The 20,603-nt window shown below is 43.4% G+C and overlaps 3 protein-coding genes across 11 annotated transcripts in view; 1 reads left to right on the top strand and 2 right to left on the bottom strand.

Moving 5' to 3' along the window:
* LOC126562266 (uncharacterized) overlaps nt 1-20,603 on the bottom strand; it is a 472,552-nt gene that overhangs the window by 84,278 nt on the left and 367,671 nt on the right. The window lies entirely within an intron of this gene.
* Nucleotides 1,755-6,275, bottom strand: LOC126561517 (protein phtf). The gene is made up of 4 exons (XM_050217715.1): nt 4,291-6,275; nt 2,148-3,064; nt 1,985-2,062; nt 1,755-1,904 (listed from the first exon to the last, which is right to left on the bottom strand). Exons 1-4 carry the CDS (start codon nt 6,215-6,217, stop codon nt 1,755-1,757), a joined length of 3,072 nt encoding a protein of 1,023 aa, XP_050073672.1. The 5' UTR covers nt 6,218-6,275.
* The window catches only part of LOC126561307 (uncharacterized), a 30,372-nt gene continuing 19,642 nt past the window's right edge, over nt 9,874-20,603 (top strand). For 6 of the 8 annotated variants that reach the window (XM_050217370.1, XM_050217371.1, XM_050217368.1 and 3 more), the window contains exons 1-4: nt 9,874-10,141; nt 16,591-16,747; nt 16,853-17,019; nt 18,380-18,415. In XM_050217370.1, the coding sequence (XP_050073327.1) occupies nt 9,937-10,141; nt 16,591-16,747; nt 16,853-17,019; nt 18,380-18,415 (565 nt within the window). In that variant the 5' untranslated portion in view covers nt 9,874-9,936. The remainder of the gene's footprint in view (nt 10,142-16,590; nt 16,748-16,852; nt 17,020-18,379; nt 18,416-20,603) is intronic. The other 2 variants (XM_050217369.1, XM_050217365.1) reach the window with 1 other exon arrangement.

Below are 20,603 nucleotides of genomic sequence, written 5' to 3'. Positions count from 1 at the left end.
ATGAGGGGGCATGACGAAGAGAGTCGGTCGAATATGTGCCTTCAAGATATAAACTTTGTCCAAAAGTTTGCCCGTTAAGAGATCGCTCCAAGAGATGAGGCTCGCAAACTCTAGAAACCTGACCAATCTGGCCAAAGTTTTCAATCAAACTGATTTATAGTTGGCGATTAAAACGATTAGTAATATGTATAAGTAGATTTTGATGCTTCTTCTTCTTCTTCTTGGTTTAACGACCTTCTAAAGTAACGCCGACCATCGAATGGTTTACTTGACTGCTAGACAACGTAGTTGGATAGTCAATCCTCACTACGGGGGGACGGTCCGGAAAGAATTTGAACTCCGGAACCGTCATATGAAGACCTGCGCCGCTGTCGCCAATACCTCCGGACCGCCCCTAAATCAATACGCTGGCTAGTTAATACGGAACTAGACGAATTTCACGTTACAACGAACAACGGCACTATCACCATCACCAGGCGTTTGCTGTTGCACACTACGCAGTTTTGTTGCCCTGCTGCACATGTTGACCTCTATCCCATGTAATGAGAATGATACCAGACGACATCTCAGGAAGCGATGGGAAGTAAATAATTAACATTTCGGATCAGATTTGAACCTGGCAGAACCTGGCTTTCACGTTTAATAATTTAATGTTTCGAGCTAAAATACAGCAAACCAGGTGCTGATGGAACAATTTTCTCACTTAACTAACGACTGCAAAACCGTCCGTTCAGTATCTTGTCCTGCCACGTTCCCACCTCTGCTTCCTTTTTCACGTACTGAACACTGAGGACACACAAACACAAACACACAGAGTCTCACAATCTAAAACAGTTATTAAATACACAATCTCTACACAAACACCATGTTTGTATATGAACTTTACATGCCATAAGGTGCTTATTGACAAAATTGCCTTCATAACCACTACTAAGGGTTTTGTCAATACAAATTTGCCTTAATAGGGGTCCTTTCTAATGCAACGATCCTAATTGCACATTGCCATCATCCAATTTGGGGTGTGTGTGTGTGTGTGTGTGTGTGTGTGTGTGTGTGTGTGTGTGTGGCTGTTCACTATGCTATAAAAATAAACTACAATTTCATCAGTTCTCTCTAACGTTTGCCCGTTAACCAAGAGCTCCGCAACACTGAAACACTCTACCACTACCGACCAACGGATCGTGCGTTCATGCTTTTCGTTAAATGTTTTCCATTTCTATGCTATTAACCCTGTATGTTCATCGAGCACGGGGTAATGATGGGTGCTATAAAAACTCGCTTAAAACTAGCGCCTACCATTACTAATTACGGTTCCGTTACATACATACGCTACCAGTCGCTAAAGTTGTGTTGGAACGTTGGAACAAGAAATCTTTGAGGCTTGAGAATCTGCAGGCTTGAGGGTGGCTGTGGCTAGGGGAAAGTAACCCCCTCGACCCGCCCTACCCCATTCTATCAGGTATAAAGGTTTTTTTTTGTTATAAGTTGAGTATCTTCCATGCATAATTATGGGAGGAGCATTAAACTTGTTTAGCACTTTACACCTATCCGAGTACACCTATCAAATACATCTGCTACTGATCATCACATCTAATCGTAACACATTGAAAAACCGAACCTATAGTGTAACAGTTACTTTCATTTGTTGGTTTAAAATCTGTTTGCTTTTAAAATGGGACTCACTATTTTCTCTCTCTCTCTCTCTCTCTCTCTCTCTCTTCCCCTCTGACTTTAGTTTGCCCTTATTACAATTTCTACTTAATTTTAATTTTGTGAAGTTTTAGCTTGAAGCCTAACATTTCACTCAACACACCGGAGAGGGCAGACAGTATGACCACCTTCACGGTGGTGTAGAGATACGGATTTGCACTGAGACCGGAGATTTTGAACGGAGATTCCAGCTCCTGTAAATAAAAAGGATCGTATGCGTGTCATTTTACCCATCTGGGAGTGTACCACAGTGTTCCTTAGCCGCTGATCTTACCTTGAGGAGATCAGCTGCTAATTTTAGCACGTTGTTCGATATCATCAGCTCATCCTTTTTATTTGGTTTTTGTTCAATCTGGAATATAAAATTGCAACGACATTAGCCTTGCGTGATTCCCCCCTCCTCCGGCTACTTTTAAAAGTGCGCAGCCGTTACCAACCTGAACGTAGAGATTGATCTGTTCCGTGATCAGCACCGACACGCTCTTGTACTTCTTGTTAATCTTCGTACCGAGCGTCATGAACCGCAGCAAGAATGTGCCGAACGCACATGACCAGGCAAGCGCCTCGAGATTAAACTGCGAATGCAGATGGACCGAATCCTTCAACCATTCCACACTCAAAAAGGCCAGCAGCAGCAACGTTATGATGAACGCTGCCGATACGATGACATCGACCGAGTTTTGGGGTCCGCGTCGCTTCAGGTACGACCGCACGCACAGCCACGTCTTAATGTTGCGCACCTTGTTTAGCCGAAAGTGGGGTATGCCCGACTTTTGGGCCCGCCGCGACGACGTTAGATGGGAGAAGAGTTTCGCGTAAAGGAACCGCTGCTTAAATGTGCGCTCCGCGACGGCCAGCAGGAAAAACACCAGAAACGTTAGTACGAGCCGCAGCAAAAAGCCAAGCACCAGCACAAACCGTTCCCAGGTAGTTTCGCCGAATGCGAACCGCAGCACGGCCAGCAGCGAGAAGGAAGCCTTCTCGAACAGTATGACCGGCATGTCGAGAAAGTTCACCTCGGTCGAGTTGGTTGAGTCGACCGTCGCCTCGCACAGCCGGCAGAAGGCGGGCACAAGCGATAGGAACACGCTCAGCACAACGCCAATGTAGACGTAGTCGCACGATTCCGGCATCGCTTCGACGCGCTCGATGATGGCGGAGGAAATGTCCAGCACGGACATTTCTGCCTTCTTTGCTTCCCGTGCTTCCCAGATGGTGCAGCTGACACGGTCGGACGCACCGCAGGCCGGATTCAGTATGAGCGTCGGTACGTCCTCCAGCTCGTAGTCGTCGTCCGAGTGTTCGTTCTGCGTATCGGAATGGTTTAGCTCGGAACTGTAGCTGCACTCCTCACCTTTAAATGCGTCGGGAGAAACATGGCATTAGTCTTGTTGGTGCAATGGATGCAATGGTTTGTGTTTGTTTCGATGGTATGTTATTGTGAAGAGTGAAACGTAGCATGATCAATCAACGATCATATACGTTTGAGCACATTTTGATCGCTTCAATAAAAGGTTTCGCTCTCTAAGAACAACTCTCTTTTAGAAAGGCAAACGGTGGTGAGTTTACAGAGGTATTACTATCATGCTGAATGCTGGTTGTAGTCTATCATCTTATGTAGAATGTAGTCTTTTGCAATTTTTGAAGATCCCACGTGTCCCATTCTTGGAAGAAGCAGCATCAACCTATTCGTAGCAAATTCAAAAAACCAAGAACTAACCAATTTTTAGACTAGACGTATTCAGACGATGAAAGCTATCATCGTCTAGTCCCGTACTGTCTCATATTGAGCAATATACAATCCTATAGGTAGCCTTCAGTTAATCCCCCAGTGCACTCCGGAGTGAATATCGGAGAATAGACCGAATTGAAAACCGGATTCAACTCCAGATTACTCCAGAGCTTAATCCGGTTTTTATACGTCAGAGTCGGAGTGAATTCATGAATTCATCCCGGAGTTCTCACCACTAATCAACAAGACCGTTAAACAGGTTTAAGCACCTTAGAACTAACCAGGTATGTAAGCGGACAAAGAAAACTGTTTCATTACATTCGTATGATCATGCCAAGGGTTAATATAGCCCAATGAGCGTTAATGCAATAAAGCCATATGCTTTGTATGATTATGTTTTCTACCTTGCTTAGTGGGCGTTCGTCAGAAATCATTGCTCTATCGTGCACACAGAGGCGGACTGAGCAGTCGCTAAGGCCCCAACCTCTAAAGGAACCCGGAACTGAGGCCCAAAACGAATTGGTTTTTGTAAATACTAGCGGGTATGGGACCCCGATTGGTACCTCCTGAGAAACTAATTCCCCTCACTCTTAATATTTTAAATTCTTTCAAAGTCTTTCAATTCTATCCTCCCCCTCCCCGGACACAGGAAGCAGAATTACAGGGATCTAAAAATGCCTTAAAAGGGCCTCAACACTAAGTTTACTTAGGGCATTAGGTGGGCTACATCCGCCTCTGCAGTGCACCTTTATCCTGCTGAATTCTTTTCCTTCTCTTGATCCATAAAAAAATCAACAAAATACGGCAAAAATAGTTTCGTTTAGTATGCAGATGTGCGCAAACATTACCTTCGGTCAGTACGGAGGGCGAATGATGAAAGTGATGCGTATGATGAAGCGAATGAACGGAATGGTGGACCACCGCCGGCTGCACTACTACCGCGGGATGGCGATGAAGGTAAAGCAAATGGTGCGGTGACGGGGACGACGGACCGGCCGACGCCCGTACCGGCGGCTGGTGGCGATGCAGCGGTGGCGATGAGTGAAGCAGGTGCATGTGTGGCGGCGACGGTGAATGCAAATCGTACTCGTTCTCTTCGTCCGTCTCGTCGCTGCAGCAGCTCGTCCCTAGTTTTTCGTCCGTTCCGCTTAAATTTGCACCATCGGTCGGTGCGCACCGTTGCTGCTTACTTGTGTCCTTCGTGTGCCGTTGCCGCGGTACCGCTTCACGGCACGCTTTCCCTTCCGCTGCTCCTTGCGTATCCTTTTGCGCTACGTCGGCTACCTCCCTGCCTGCCTTTCGCTGTGGATCAAGCAAACCGTCCAGCTCCGGGATGGTTGTGGTGGTTGAGGTGTTGTTATTGTTCGTCGTACTGTTCTTCAACGTATCCGTGTCGGAATCGGACTGATGTTCTTTCAATTCTCCTCCAAGAGTGGGTCCATTGGTGTGCCAATCGTTTGCAAATGGCACCTTCCGGTAGCGCCGATTGTGATCCTGCAGAAACGCACCATTCGCAACAACACTATCCTCGCCGCCAGAACTTTTACCGTTTAAACTTTCGAACCCATCATCATCGACCACCGGTTCCAGCAAGGATGTGGTAGGACGTGTCCGTTCCGGCACGGTCGGGTCCCAATTTACATTGCGACGCCGCAATCCGGCAGGCAGTAGAAACATCGTATCTGATCGTGCATGATCATCACCCGCGCGTCTACCATTCGGTGGGGAATGATCGCTCGAACTGTTCGTCGTCGTGATGGTCAAACCGATGGGTGTAAGTTTCGGCGAACCCTGTACCGATCGGTGAATGTTCGGTGCCCGATCTTCCGCACGAACCACGGAATCCTTCGCCAATCGGTCGCTTAAGTCTGGAGGCTCCACATTTAGCTCGTGACGCTCAACGGCATCACTGCTGGTGCTGCTGCTCGTACTGCACGCACCCTTTTTCGGTGCCGTCCGAGCCGGCGAACTGGTAGCCGATTTCGATCCCCCGACACTGGCGAACGCTTTCTTCCGATCGCGTTCCTCGGCCGGGACACGACCTGCCACCGATGCCGATTGAGTCGTTTCTGAGTGTGCCCTAACGCGACGCTTTCGGCGAATGCGTTGCTCACGTTGCTTCTTACTCAACGTTCCTCCAATCCCGCCCGGTGTAGACATGGACGTGCCGGTACTGGCAGCACCCGGCGTCGCCGAAGCAGTGGAACCGTGCGAGAAACACTTTTGCGATAGTTTACCACAAGAAAGCAGGGACGATCCATTGCTGTTCGAGGCGGTCGCAACAATTTGCGAATGAATTACGCTCAACAGCAGGCTCAGCGCGAGTGGAATCAAAAAGTCCGATATCGTGACGATGTGATCGACCGCGGCATCGGTCGCAACCTTTCGCTCACCTTCTTGCCCATTCGGAACTGGTCGCGAGCAGTAGCTGTAGATGGCAAGGTTAAGCATTTGTAGCAGGTAGAGCATGAGTAGCAGCAGGAATACACCGGGCGATGTTTGCTGTACCCACCAGCGGGCATAAACGGGTAGTAGCAGGATGCGCAGTGCGGCCAGATACAGCACCGTCAGTATGGACAGTTTGGATTTAGCTTTCGGGAAGGTGGAACCGCGCACCAGATCGACATCGATCAGTTCGGTTTTCAGCTTGGTGTTCTTCAGCGGCAGATGGCTGATGCCGGCCAGTATCTTTTGCTCGATCGTTTTCTCCCATTGCTGCTTGTCGTAGGTGCCGATCTTCTTCTGATACCATGCGACCAAAGCATCGAGGCGCATGCTCCTCAATCGGTGTGGCGTTTGGCACTGGTGCACTTTATAGTTTGATGGTTACCAAAAATACTGAAATTGGGAAAAAAGACGATTAATTTAGAGTTAAACCAATGACCCACATTAGTTTGTTGAATGGGCGTGCATTAAAGAAATGGTTGAAAACCCCGCCCTTTGTTTATATTTAATTATACACAACAGGTCATAGCAACCCCAAATTACCCTGGCAACCATGTAAATTACAATGACCGACACTAAAATAAGACCATCTGCTATTGTAAATCATGAAAAACTTGAATTTTGAAGACAATTTTAAACGAATCTAATCTAGTTTTTTTTGAAAAAGTTGGTTGAACATTTTGGGAATACGTTCCTGTCTTTTGACGGTCTTACGTTACTTTCCTGTTTTTTCCTGTCTACTTGGCAGGTGTAGTAGTAATGTATTTTCCAATACTAAAGATTGCCGCTGAGGTGTCTTTTCAAGGCACATTCTATATATTTTATTGCACAAAACCCCTTTTTGTGTGGTCTTTTGGCCTGGTATGAATGATTCTGATCTATCCAGGCTGTTAAATCTATTTTGGCCTTGCATAGAAGAGGCATGGTAGGCCTAAATTCAGGTAAAACAAGCGTGTTGAAACGATTATAGCTGGGGTATTGAAATGGCAGAAGATGGCGCTCGATCGTGAGCAATACGTGTGTGTATCTTCAGCAGTAGCCCAAGACGAATACAGAAGATCGAGAGCATCGGTACAATCTATTGTGAGAGCTGTAATGAATAACGGTTGGGTGATTGAACGATTTCTAGATTGGTATTTCTAGACCTAAGACACAGCCGCCCAATAATTCTCCGGGATATTTACGGAAAATTAACCTAATAAAAGACCTCTGGACCAGTTGGACACGATCTATGTGGATTTAAGCAGGGAAACTACCAACCACCAGAATCCTTGATTAAATAAATACGATTCAGCAGGGAATTGGTATGGGAGTAGCAATAATAGAAGTAAATTGGAACGTTTTAGGAGCAATAGACGGTGTAGAACACGATCGAAAGCGGATTTGAAGTAAATTGCGTCGATTTGAGAGAAGGAATCTTGATAGGAACTGATAAATAAAATAAAAACATATGATTAGAGGAGATGGAGCGCTTGAGAAGAGAGCTTCTTGCTACTTAAATATTTTTTAGGAACTGATGTAACGGATTAATAGCGTCGCAAGTAAGACAATAAAATGATGTTGATTATTGTTACTTTACTGTAGATTCCGTTGAGGTATTATTATTCTGAAATTTTAAGGAAATGTTCAAAAGCTTCGACCGAATCGATGCTATGGTTTACTTCGCATAGGTCCCAAAATTGCATACACCGTGGAGAAAAACACGCGTCGGAATTATCTTGTGTAGTTCTGCAACCGGGCCACATTAACTAGTTATTACGCAAATGCTAGTGAAACCTGAAATTTTCACCCAAGCTACTCAAAAAAAAACACTTTGTAGCATGAGTTCGGGAAGCATTACGGATTTACGATTATGCTACTATTTATAGACCGTGGATACATCACACAATGCGAATTAAGCAAGTAGTGGGGGTGGTACATTCTCATTGTAGTCCTATTCATAGGAAATATCAGGAAGAACCGGCCGCAGCAGCTGATTTGTCGAGGTCAAAACCTGCTACTTCCTGCAGCCTGTCGGCCTATACATATGGGTTACCCACTGTGTATAGAAAAGGTTTCTCTTGTTCTGCAAAACAAGCTGTTACTGTTACCGGATCCCACCACCACACACGCACACAAATTAACACTACACAAATCAATTTTTCACAAGTTTCCACCAAACAAAGCACTGTACAGCACTCACCTAAAATCCAACGCTGCGTGCGGGGTTGTTTGTACCGTAGTAAAAGCGAGTCGATTCTAAAATGTTCATTGAACTCCAAACTGGAAACGGTAAACGTGTTATGTAGTGCTGCATTAAAAGCAAAGAAAAAAATGCAAGCAAAAACACTTACTTTAGCTAGGCCACGAGAAAGTTTTTCGCTTTCCGACAGCGAGTTGAAGGTCGTATTATTGTTTACATTTCCCCAACACTGACAGCGTTTTGACAGCATGGGTATTCGGTAAAGTGCCGTTTACACAATCCCACCAGCTGACAGCGTGATGGTGCTGTCATTATGGATGCAGGAAGGGGAATGGATTCAAATTAGATTTGCGCGCCTAAAAGTATGCAATGTGAGATAAATTAATTTTAAATTTCCGGTCCTTTTAATTCATGTGTTCTGGTTGAATTACTGGATTTTCAATTCGAATTTACCATTTCACTTATGAATATCATCATTTCTACCACTTTCAACGCGTCATGGCCTTCTCCTTTCCCCACGGGCCCCACGAACTCGAGCGAGCACCTAACAACCCTATTAACAAAATTGTCTACTACTAATGTACTACTACTAAGGGTTTTTTTTAAATATAAATTTCCCTTAGTAGTGCCGTAGTTGGCGAATTTACAAAGATTTTGTTGATCTTCGACCGCAAGCCTAATTATCTACAGGATGTCTCCATTTAAGGCATATTAAGAACCCAATACATCAATGGAGGACATTCATGCACTTTAACAATATTTAACTGGCCGACAAAATCGTGAATTTGATTAAAAAGATTAAAAACCGATGATGATAAACAGCGACAGTGTGTGTTTCCTCCACAGCAACGATCATCGAAGAAAATGATCAACGTATCGTAAAAATTCCTCCAACTTGTGGATGAAGAGGAGGCCGCGGCGAGAGGAAACGAACAATCATGCACGTGGGCTAGACTCAACGGTTGTGAGTCAAGATAGATTACTGCCATGGGAGGGAGCAGTAAAAAACAGTTGTAGTGTATGGATATGGTGTAAAATAGAGACAGGTCTGAAACTGACAAAAGAAACAAATAAATAAATGCCCAAAGATAAATGCAACCTTCACCAAATCAAAACGGCTGACGCACTCAAAATGTTGTTGAAGTTCAGAACATTTTTTAATGCTTTTAATACCGGATAGTTATGTGAAATACGCCTAAATGTATACTAAGTGCAGCACATGTCGCCAAGGATGCCGCGAAGTGTACTTTAGTTAAGTGTTTAGTAGGGTCGGAAATGATTGGATTGATTAGTAGAAAAAATAGCTAAAATTTGAATTTAGATCCACTCTCTTCAACTCACGAGCTCTAGTTTTATTCTCTTTTGCTCTATATTCTACCGTTTTCCCGTTTTGTTCTTTAAAAATTAATGAAAATAAGATTTAAAAAAACGCCTAAATGGTATGCAATCCAGAAAAAAAAAACCTAATCGCCAAGTCAAGGATTGGATCGCACGGGGCACGCAAATCAATTGATCCTGGTTCTGTACCATCAGCAAACGCACCGGAAAGAAGAAACCACGAGGTCTGTTCTCACTCAAACAAAAGCTTTCTCGCCGCCGATCCGGGACCCGATCGTACCGTCAGCAAAATTCTCTCCATCCAAGACGCTGCTCGGTGGTCGTGTCGGGCCAGCAAGCAAGCGTACGCACACGTCAAGAAGGTACTTATTTTTAACATCAACCATACCGAACCGAACGCATCGACGGGGATCGGATCGGGCCGCGAAAAGCCGTCCGTACCGAGCGTACGCCGCAGTTACGAGCGGACCTCTGAACGGTGCGGAACTTGGAGACTGCAAGTCCGCGAAACAACCCCACCCAGCACGAGATGGGCCTGCCGCGAATCAGGAATCTAGTGGCACCGTTGTGCTTCCTACTGTTAGCCAGCAGCTGGCTAGTGAGCGATGTAGAGTGTGCGAAAAAGGCGGGCGGTAGTGCCCCGGTCGCTGCCCCCGAGGCCACGATCGAGGAAGTGTCGGCGAAGCAGCTGGAGCGGTTACTAGAGGATAAGGATTACGTTGCAGTGTACTGGTGTAAGTGTGCGGGGTGAGGAGTTTTGTGTGTCGCTGCTGCTGCTGGTGCTGCTGATCCAAACGCGTTTGGGATTCTGATCCCCCGCTCATCCGCTGCGTTCAAGTATCAATTCATCCGTGTGTCCGGGCGGGGACACACACACCCCGGATTACCGCCAGTGATCACAAACCCAGGGGCTACCACGGACGGATAGGAAATGTGTGCAAAAACCAGGCTAAAAATAGTTGACCCGGTTCGTCCGTACCGGTCTGTCCGTGTCTCTCACATCTCGCCCTCTTAATGTCTCAGTTCAAATGAGTACCACTTGAGCAGAAACTGTGCAACGATCGATTACCCTACATCGTATGAGATTGCAGTGCTACACAATTCGAGTAGCTTCGACTGCGAGCAACGACTACTGCTCGAAACAGTCACATTCTCACATTCCAGCTATCCTTTGCCAGTGGTTCCTGTTTGTACCAGCGACGGTGTACCGAGAGGGCTGAGCCTGTCTAATAGGCCCAGCACCAGACATACATCACTCCAACTGGCTCTCAGCGTTGCCAATACACTCATAAACTCACACAGACACAGATACATACATACACACACCCAATCCCTCAACATACCCCATTGCGCAACCGGAATTATAAGCAACAGTGGTTTTTGTCGAGTGGTGAGAGCTAAATTATTTTTAAAAATAATCGTGAAAAGAAAAGCAAATGCAGGCGCGGAAAAAGACAACAACCCAACATCAATAACCACCGTCGTTCCGTCCGCTTTCCACCCAGCGGGTACGCACGGACGATGGGGGGAAAAGGGTTGAAGATCGGGTGTGGACAGAAGGAAGTGGGAAGATGTTTGCACAGTCTTGGGCGAGTAAAACCCCATGTTGGTAGGGTTGAGGAGGGTGATTTTCCCCCGGGAAGGGCGAAGGTAGAGGGGAATACCAATGTGACATAGTGGTACACGGTGACGGTGCGGTAGACCAGAGGTGCGTGTTTAATGTGTGCGCGTGTCAGTGTTTACAAGATCGTGTGTGTCCCATCGTGGTACAGGGGAATAGTATTGAGTTTCGCAAGCGAATTTGAAAAAAAATAATTAAATTAATTCTTGTGAGTGATTAATTGTGTATGTGTCTATGCGTCCTATGTGTATGTGTCCGGATGTGTAAAACAATCAAAGTTGGAATGATTGCTAACACCGAAAAGGCGCTCAACATTATGCCACCAAATTGAAAGTGATCGAGTGATCGCCCAGTAAGCTGCAGACAGTATCGATGACCCTTTGACTTCATATACCATACCGTTATCCCTCCCCTAATGGTGCATCGTACAATGTCTTGAACCCCACAAGCATGTCTGGTACAACAGTCTCCCCCAGCGGCCCTGGCTTTTCACATCGCAACGATCTATTGAAAGGCTAGCAAAACAAAAACCGGCACAGCTCGCTGATAATATCTCTAGAATCCCTGTGTCTTCGGTTCGTGCGAGCTGTGCGAGCTCGCACGAAAACACGGCAAGCACGCGGCCATCGGGATTCAGGCATGACAGGTTTTTTTTTGGTTTCTTCTTTTTCTGCTCGGAACAAAGTGTACAAAAATAAACCTTCCGACCCGACCCGTACGCCGACGACACGAGGACAAGATATGTGCCGGTGTGCCGTGTGCGCGACCTCGTCCACGACAATCATTTCGCAGTGTGTAGGAGAGCAGCTTTCGGGCCGCTTTCGGACCACAATCGAGAAATTGTATAGTAAAAGTGGCCATTTTTTTACCACCCTCTTGTTGCAAAAATCCCTGGTTGGAAGGAAATGGGCAGGTTGATCCATTAAGCTATACACTAAAGGCAAATTGAAAGCTTGTACTTCAGAGGACACGGTGGTAAGCTCTGATATCGCTGTCATATGAGGATCGCTAAACTGAGCAAGTAATATAAATATGTAGGGATAGTCTTAGCTCATGAGCTCTGTATTAGGAGTCAGAACATTTAATACCTCTATATATTTGAAGCTTAATTAGAGCTAAATATGCTTCTTGAGTGCTTTTAGCAATAATAATGCTCAAGCAGCTCTCATTACAACTCCTGCCTTTAAGGCACAGAAATTTCCGAGAGACATTCCTTCACGCTGCCACGCGCATACCGAGCGGAGTGTGGCAAAACTTGTGGTAGCTCCGCCATGTACTAGAGAATAAATACCTCGCAAGCGTTGTACCGTTGCCAGTTTCGCGGTTTTGGTTAAAAAAAAATCCTTCCCCCCATCTCCTTTACACGAAGCTCTAGAAACTATGGTCGGTATGGGGCGAAAGAACACGTTCCCCGTTGCACATAAAAACCTGTTCTTCTGTGTTTCTTTCCATGCTCAATCGTTTGTTAGGTTAGTTAGGCTAATCACACGGAAAAGCAGAGAATGCTAATGGTATCAAGTTCACCGTTTCCATTCCCAGTCGCGTTTGCTATAATTTTCCGCACAATATTATAGCTGGCGGCCATTACTCTCCTCGTTCGTGATCTGTGCCAACAGGTTGTTGTTTATCGGTTGTATAATTGACAGGTCTGATTGATCGACACCTGAGTTACGTTTGGAGATTGCATTACTGCTTCTTTGCTTGCTTTATGCTAGAGCAAAGAAATATCTCGCAAGGTATGAAATTATAAACCCCAACGCCAAAATACTACGGTCAATATCAATGGCAACACTCGCCGATAGTAGATAAAACAGGAGGGTTCCAACACACATTTTTGTGCGCTACAAATATTTGTGCAGTGCGTAAAAATATTGAAACCATAAGCCGTAAGCTGCGAAAAACCGAGCTCAACAAACTCGACTGTACGTTAGGAAAATAATCCACTAGCGTAAAATTTGCTTTATCATGTGTGTATCTCCACTAGCGGTTTTTGTTATGCTCATGTTGAAATAACGATTTGAAACTGTGGCGGAATGTTTGCTTTTTTTTTTCTTCTCCGTCTTCCGTGTTAAGAGAGATAGAAATAGGAGATAAAACACACACACCCAACACCCAACGAACCATTTTAACAAATGGGGATAACAGTTTCAAAAAACCCACCACAAACCATGGACGTGGACGGATGTCTGGCCGCCGCTAATGGTTCCAAACCGAACGGTGGAAAACCTTGAACGCCTGCGTTATGCGGCCCGGTGGCCAAACTTTATGTAAACAGTCCGCTTGTTGTGCGCTCGATATCTCATGCCCGATCCCCAATCCACAGGGTCAAAACATTTAATGTTTGATGGTTCCATTTTGGATTATAATGGGGGCCACAGTAAAACGGTACGCCGGTGAAAGATACTGCGCGGCATGGACCAAGCAAGGTTTTTCCTCTCGAAAAACTGAAACCATAAAATCGGTTGCACTTTGTCGAATTTTATGATTGAGAGGAGCGATCAGTGTCTGTTGATGAGGAGGGTTGAAGATCGTTTAGATTAAAATAGAGTTTTAAAAGAAACTTAATTTGTATTAATTGAAAGATTTTTTTTTAAATTTGGGTTAAAAAATGGATCTTTCAAAATAAATTATTTCTAAGGGCCTTTTCAAAGTACGTTTTTTGATAAATTTCGGTGCCGTTTTCTCGGCTCTTTGTGAGCTGAATTTGTGTAAATTTCTCAAGGAATTTCCTCCTTGTTTTTTTTTTGCCTTATCCCGGGCATACTCGGTTCCGGATAAAATGCTCAAATTGATCATGAAAACATTACTCCTCCTACGGCATCCACCAATAATCTTTTATAATTCATGCTGCGGAACGAAGTACAGCATCGAGTCAATTACCGAACTGAATGAACTTGACTTTCCTTTACGTACAATCCACCGCCTCGGTAACGGCTCGGTGGAGACGCCTGGTGCGCATGATGGAGACGCATGGTACTTCACGTTGGACCGATCCGAAGATTCAACCTGACCTAGCTGCCCTATGCAACGGGGTGTCCTAATCGTGTGTAATTATTATTTTAACTTCCCACCACATATACACCTCACCACTGGCTCGAGCATTCAGCACCCCCTGGCGGGAAAGAGCTAGCGAACAGAAAACCCGAACAAATTTTCCACAGTTTGTGCTGAGGTATTTTTCCAACACCCATCTCGTTTCCACTAAGTAGATTCAGTTTGCATTTTCTCACATACGAAAATTCAACCAGCCGAAGAGGTTGCCACTAGCTGCCGTAGGACAGTCGCACTGGCAAATTAAAAATAGTCCCCAGGTCCCCAAAGTCAAAGATGAAACGGTAATGCCATCATTTTCCCGCGCTTTTCTGCTCTGCTCCTGCAACGCGTGGCCACTTCCGCCCGGTATTTTGGCACCGAACTTTGGCGGGCGAAGGTGCAACAGAATCATTCAAACACGACACTGCAACGAAGCAACAACCGAAAAAAACGGGTGCATTTTGCAAGCAAAAATTGTGTGTTACCGTGCTTCGAAGCGTACAAGTAGGTCAACTTTCACGATTTTATCGTATGGTATGGCCTTTGGAGACTCTCTTGCTGTCGTAAATAATGTAAGATCACTTCTGCCACTGGTAGTAATCCCTTCGTACTGTGCAATTTATATCTTTATTAGTCTTTATGAGCAAACAATTTTAAAAGGAATTACTTTCACAACCTTGCACTCATTATTCAGGTAGCGTTAATTGTCTGAACAATGACAGCTTCGGTTCTACTATTTCTCCGGTTGAGAAATAAGAAAGACACTTAATAATGTGCCAACTTAAGTTTGAGTGGTGCGATCGCCTGCTTGGAGCCGGGAAATTTATTTTAAGGTATCGAATACTCACACCGCTACGTCTGGTTACTTATAGACGACTTCGGCCGCTAGACGTATCGATCGCCATCGATACTTGGTGCGTTGAAGATGTAAAGTACGTGAACCAATCGGATGAGAAATGTGGCCCTGTTTCGGGGACAAACTTCGTCTTGCGATTGTCTACTGCTCGTTTGCATGGTAAACGGCTTTAAAACACTCTACACTAGGATGGTTTCTATTCAATATCTGGATGGTATTATGTTACATCGTGCAAAGATTCTAATTCGAACCGAAGACCCTTCATCGATACAAACTTACAATTAATCTTTTGAAATTGATTTAAATTCACGAAACTTTATTTTGAGATTTGTGATATTGAAGATATTTTTAAATCTTTAAAAGTAGTAATATTTCGTGGAGTTATAAAACTATTTACTTATTTATTTACAATTGATTTTGACGGTCCAGGGCCGTATTGTCAACACCGTTTGTGTTGAATAAATCTTATTATCTTATTGGTAAGGTATTTCCTCCTTCTTCTTTGCCTTATCCCGGGCACACTCGGTTATTTCTAAAACTATGTTAAGTTATTTTTAACAATAAAATTTTGTGATTCAATTTAAAAAAATTACCAGTAAGCAACAAACCTCGTCATTTTAAATTTTGCAGCTTAGTATTCTTAATAATTTTGTTCCTATCAAACATTCCTTAAAATACAATAATTTTTGAATTTAGCATATAACGATTGATGATATAATTAAAGTGCAAAAATTTTAAAAATTACTTAAATTACTTCAGATATTAATGCTATCTTTGGAATGTTTACTTAAATATTTCCATAAAAGGTAGTAAATAAGTATTTTAATGTACATGTGGAGCTTAAATCGAAATTTACACAGATGAAATTATAAAATATTGTTTTAATTTTTAAATTTTTGTTGCTGCAAATAATCAAATTTATTTACACTTGTTAGAAACTCCAAGAATTGTTTCATGTTTCCCGATTACATCCCCAGTATTTATGCTTTTTCGCTATGGCGCGCTCTGTATCGCTATGTATCAAAATAATTATAATAACTAATAGACAGGAGCAGTTCCAGTGGTAGGGTCGTGGATCAAATCCAATCCGGACTGTTCGCCAGTAGCGAGGACTGACTATTCAACTACGTAGTATCAGCAAGTCTAGTAAGCCAGTCGATGGCTAGAATAAGAATTAATGGACAGATTATGATGAAACTACATAAATGACTAATTTTTGTCGTATTATATAGAAAATATATGAACGTGTTATTTTTGTTCTAAGCGTCTGATAAAATAGAAAAAAGTCTTTTTATTAAGTTATCACTTGAATATTTTCATAAGTTACTTAAGGTGCTCTCTAGTAAAGCTCCTCAAAAATAAAAATCTATAATGAACAGCGAATAATTTTGCGTTGATAAAAGTGTAAAAATCGATGTAGAAAATTTCTTATTGAAACTGTAAATAATTATATAAAGGTTAAAGTATATAAAAAGCAATTATTTATACTTCACATTTGCCACAAAAATGTGCCATAAAAATTACTATTTGTACATCGCATCGAATAATTTCTAGGTAAACAACGTGTATCAGCACCAGCAGCGTATATCAGCATCAACTCTAAAGCTTCACCATAACTATCGACTGAGACTTACTAATCTAATTTCCTCCGTTTTTCCCCTACCCAACCGCAGATGCCCGTAGTTGTACGACCTGTGACACAGTATTAGCAGAGCTAGAGCACATCGACGATGATACCGATTCGTTCGGTGTCGACTTTGTGAAAATCAACGACAAACGACTCGCGAAACAGTATGGCATCTCAAAGTTCCCGGCCCTCACCTACTTCAGGTAATAAAACAAAACTGGCAGAACATGGGTAGGGGAACATAATTATGGCCATGTAACTCGTGTACTAAATCCTCACTTCAACTCCGTACCATGTCTACTCAACAGGGAGAAGGAACCGATCATCTACGAGGGCGATCTCATGGATGAGGCCGGTGTGCTCGACTTTCTTACCTCGCTGGAAGCGATGGATCTGCCCGACCGGATCGAGGAAGTGAATGCCAAAATTCTGTCCAAGATCATCGAGGACTCCGACTACGTTGCGGTACTGTTCTGTAAGTGTGCTCCTCGTTCGTGTGTGGTTGTCCACTTTACCAATTGGCCGATCGGCACTCACTCGGCGTAGCATTGTTTTTTTTTGTAACTATTTTGTAGCAAACAAAAGAGAGAACTACATTTATCGTACTATTTAGCACACGGTTTGGTTGGCTCGAATTTGAAACAGTAGTTTGGAAATTGTATAGTTTGAGGTTTTTTTTTAGAATGACTATTCAAAAATATCTCCTTGCTCACGGACGGATCCTGTACACAGTTGAAATATGCACCATTTGTTCACAGCTCTTCGGTTTTAGTGTTGATTTACACTGTTTTTACACTTGATCTCTTCTTTCTTCTGGTTTTTTTTCTGTATTGTTTTTGTATTGCATCAGTATTTCGGTGTGTTGTGTAAATATTTCAAACAGCTAGCACATTTCATCACATTGTACAATATGGTTCATTACAAGACGCACCGTTTCATCTGATAAATTAACCAAACCACACGGTGCGCCGTAGACGGTTCGCTGTGATTTTAGCACGAAACGAAACGATTCAATTGCAGTGTTGTGACGATGATCCGCGTCAACTCGTAGTGTTGTGTATTATACACTTTTGCAAGCTCTTCGCTCCTTATCAACCAGCTCACTTGCGCTGTAGTTCTAATGATCGTCAGCCATCGAGTGCCAGCACTCTAGTCCCTCTGTAGATCACTTTCATCCCATTTTCACCGTGATTAATGCTGTACAGTTTCGAAGGCAACACCACTATAAATATCTCATCAGCGTGATGTACATTTCCGTACGCTTAAATTCATGTTTTGCCCCTACACAAGCATTTCTCTCGCGTTTGCATATCTCGTTTCCTTTTCTCGGTTGTTGGATCGTGTTTGCAAGACTGTCTTCCCTGCGTAATCAGACCATATCAATATCGCCTTCTCTTTCTACTCGGGCTCGATTAATGTTCACGGAAGCGGTTGACTCTATTTTAAATTGTTTTTCATCTGTAAAAAGTACATTTTCTTATTGTGTTTTCTTCTTCTTTTTTTCGTTCTTCAAATGTTCACATCGTACGTAAATTCCTATTTGCGTGTAAATTCACGGGCCGTGCACGCCTATGTGTGTGTGTGTGTGTGAATGTTCTTGTGTTATGTACCATTTTTATGCACATCTCCATCAAATTCCCGGAAAAAATGGAATAATGGCACGATGGATCATTTTCAAAAATATAAAACAAACGTCACACACGCACACATACAAACATTTCACAATATGCACCGTTAAACTGCACAAACCACCAACGCACAAAACAATTAAATCTATTACGAACGGCACACCCACGCCCCCTTAAAAATCGTCCCTTCGTGGGAATGTCCCGTAGGCACTGATCACGAAAACTGCCCACCCGGAAACAACAGTAAGTGCAAACAAATGTCTCCCTCTTGTTCTTGCTCTTTATCTTTCTCTCGTTTTCTCTAAAATGCTATTCTCGTTGAAGAACCGAATCCAACGCCTCCCTCCCTTTTTCCTTTAAATTTTCTTTCCTCGAATCGTTAAAATTTGGCTCATTTTCTATATTTTAATTCCACTTTTCCTACGCCCTGTTTGTTGCTACGCTCTTTGTCTTTCTATCGCACTGGCAAGAATATACTAGGACAAATTGGCTACTATCTTGCTTACTTTATCTTATCTACTCTTACTTATTGTTATTGTTTTGTGTTTTTTTTTTCGTTCGTTCGTTACTGTTCTGTTCGTCTTATATCATTTTATGATATTGTTCATGATGTTTTTGTCTTTCTTTGTTAAGTTTAACTGTTTTTTTTTTTCATTGTTTTATATGTTTATCTTCTACATCATTGTAGCTTTCCACAGAAAGAAACCTGAAAACAAATTGTTGTTTATTATTTTCTCATTTTTTAATAGCTTTGGTTTTTCTTCGAAACTTCCCATAAAAACGATTACGACAAGGCATCCGTTAAATCATTCTTCAATATTCACTTTCACTTATCATCTTTCCTTAGTCTACTCGTTAAGCTCATTACTAAGCCAGCTAACACAGCCATTTTGACATCTTTATGTGATGAAGCACGGTGCTTGCCCATCTTTTCCACTAATCAATATCATGCTGCTTACCAGCTGCAGCAGTTTGAAGAAAATAAATAAATAAACAATTAATCCACTACGATCGTTCCACTGTTATGGCTTCATTTGTTTGCTTCATTCCACAAGTGCCACCATACCCACATACCCCCCAATTACGGCTTCATGTTAACCAGCTACGTTTGAGTTATACCGTAATTACCTTTCCTAAGTGAAGCACCCAACCCAAAAACAACAAACGCTTTGGACGATCAGCTGCACAAAGCTGGCGGGAAGAAAATTCAGACGGACGCACCTTGTGACAGATTTCTCCGCTGCAGGATCGTTTTACGATCGACTCTTAATTTTTCAAGGTCATGCCTAATGCGCGAAGTGAGTCACGGTTAACCGAATGTGACAAACATCGCACGCCCCCGCTTTAGACGTGCGTGACATTGCGGCAGGTAACGCGCTTCTCCAGACGCTCGGCAACGAAAATGGAGCACACAGCTTGTGCCGCTCTTGCGAGTTTGGATTTAATTTTAGTTCAACAGTCGCTGACATAGTGAAGCGTTTGTGATTATTATTAGCTACCAAGCGAAAAGGAGAGAAACAGATCGAGGGTACTTGCTTCACCGATCAGGGGTTACCTGAGCTAACGCATCATTTGACCGTACCGAAGCACCCTCTGTATCGTTTTACTGCCATCGTATGAATATTGGGCCAATGGAAAACAGACAGTTTGAAAAAAGAGTGCTCGTGCATTTGTAAAATTTTATACACACAATGTTGGAATGTAGTACCATCTATCTTTCAGCATAACCTAAACTTTGAAGAAGAACGTAAGCAAAATATGATTCTTTTGATCCACAGCGTAATATGTTACTCACACCTTCATATGAGCGCGATTTTTCACTCATTACGATCGCCATAGCGCAACAACAAAAAGAAAAAGATGAGCCTCACAATGAGTAGAAATTAGTTTTCATTAGCTAGCAAAAGCATCATTCAACGCATCACCCCCGGGGCACTGGTGGATATAGTTTGCTTTCTGGGCAGCATGTTTTGTCTACCCTCGGGCATGCTCATCGCCTATTTTTATCATCCATTTTGCTGTTTTGTGTCGATCTGTTTCATACAATCTGTTTCAGCCATTTCAGTACGATTTGTGTGGCTAAAGGATCGTTAAAGGCAAGGTAGATGTGATTAAGAGCGATGATCCACAATAGTACAACTTCACTGAAATTCCAGGTCTCTCGGAACAAAAATCCTTTGATGTTCGATTTACTCCTAACGACCCTAAAGTACGTACACTCTACAAGCGCCAGAATTGGCAGAGAAGTACGCAAAAGTCGGCAGGATCAACTGGCGCCGATCGCGCTGAAGGTGTTAAAGCGTGTATTCACAACGCATATCAAAGGCGATTTGGCTCTCGGTTTTGCTTTGCCCGCTCCAATCCAGTTACCCAAGCTAACGATGGTATTAAAGAAAACACATGCACTTTTCTCGTAGGTGGCACCAAAGCA

This window comes from Anopheles maculipalpis, chromosome 3RL (assembly GCF_943734695.1).
Source record: "Anopheles maculipalpis chromosome 3RL, idAnoMacuDA_375_x, whole genome shotgun sequence".
Taxonomy (NCBI): Eukaryota; Metazoa; Arthropoda; class Insecta; order Diptera; family Culicidae; genus Anopheles; species Anopheles maculipalpis.
The sequence above is the reverse complement of the archived record's forward strand: the minus strand, read 5'-3'. Positions and strand labels throughout refer to the sequence as shown.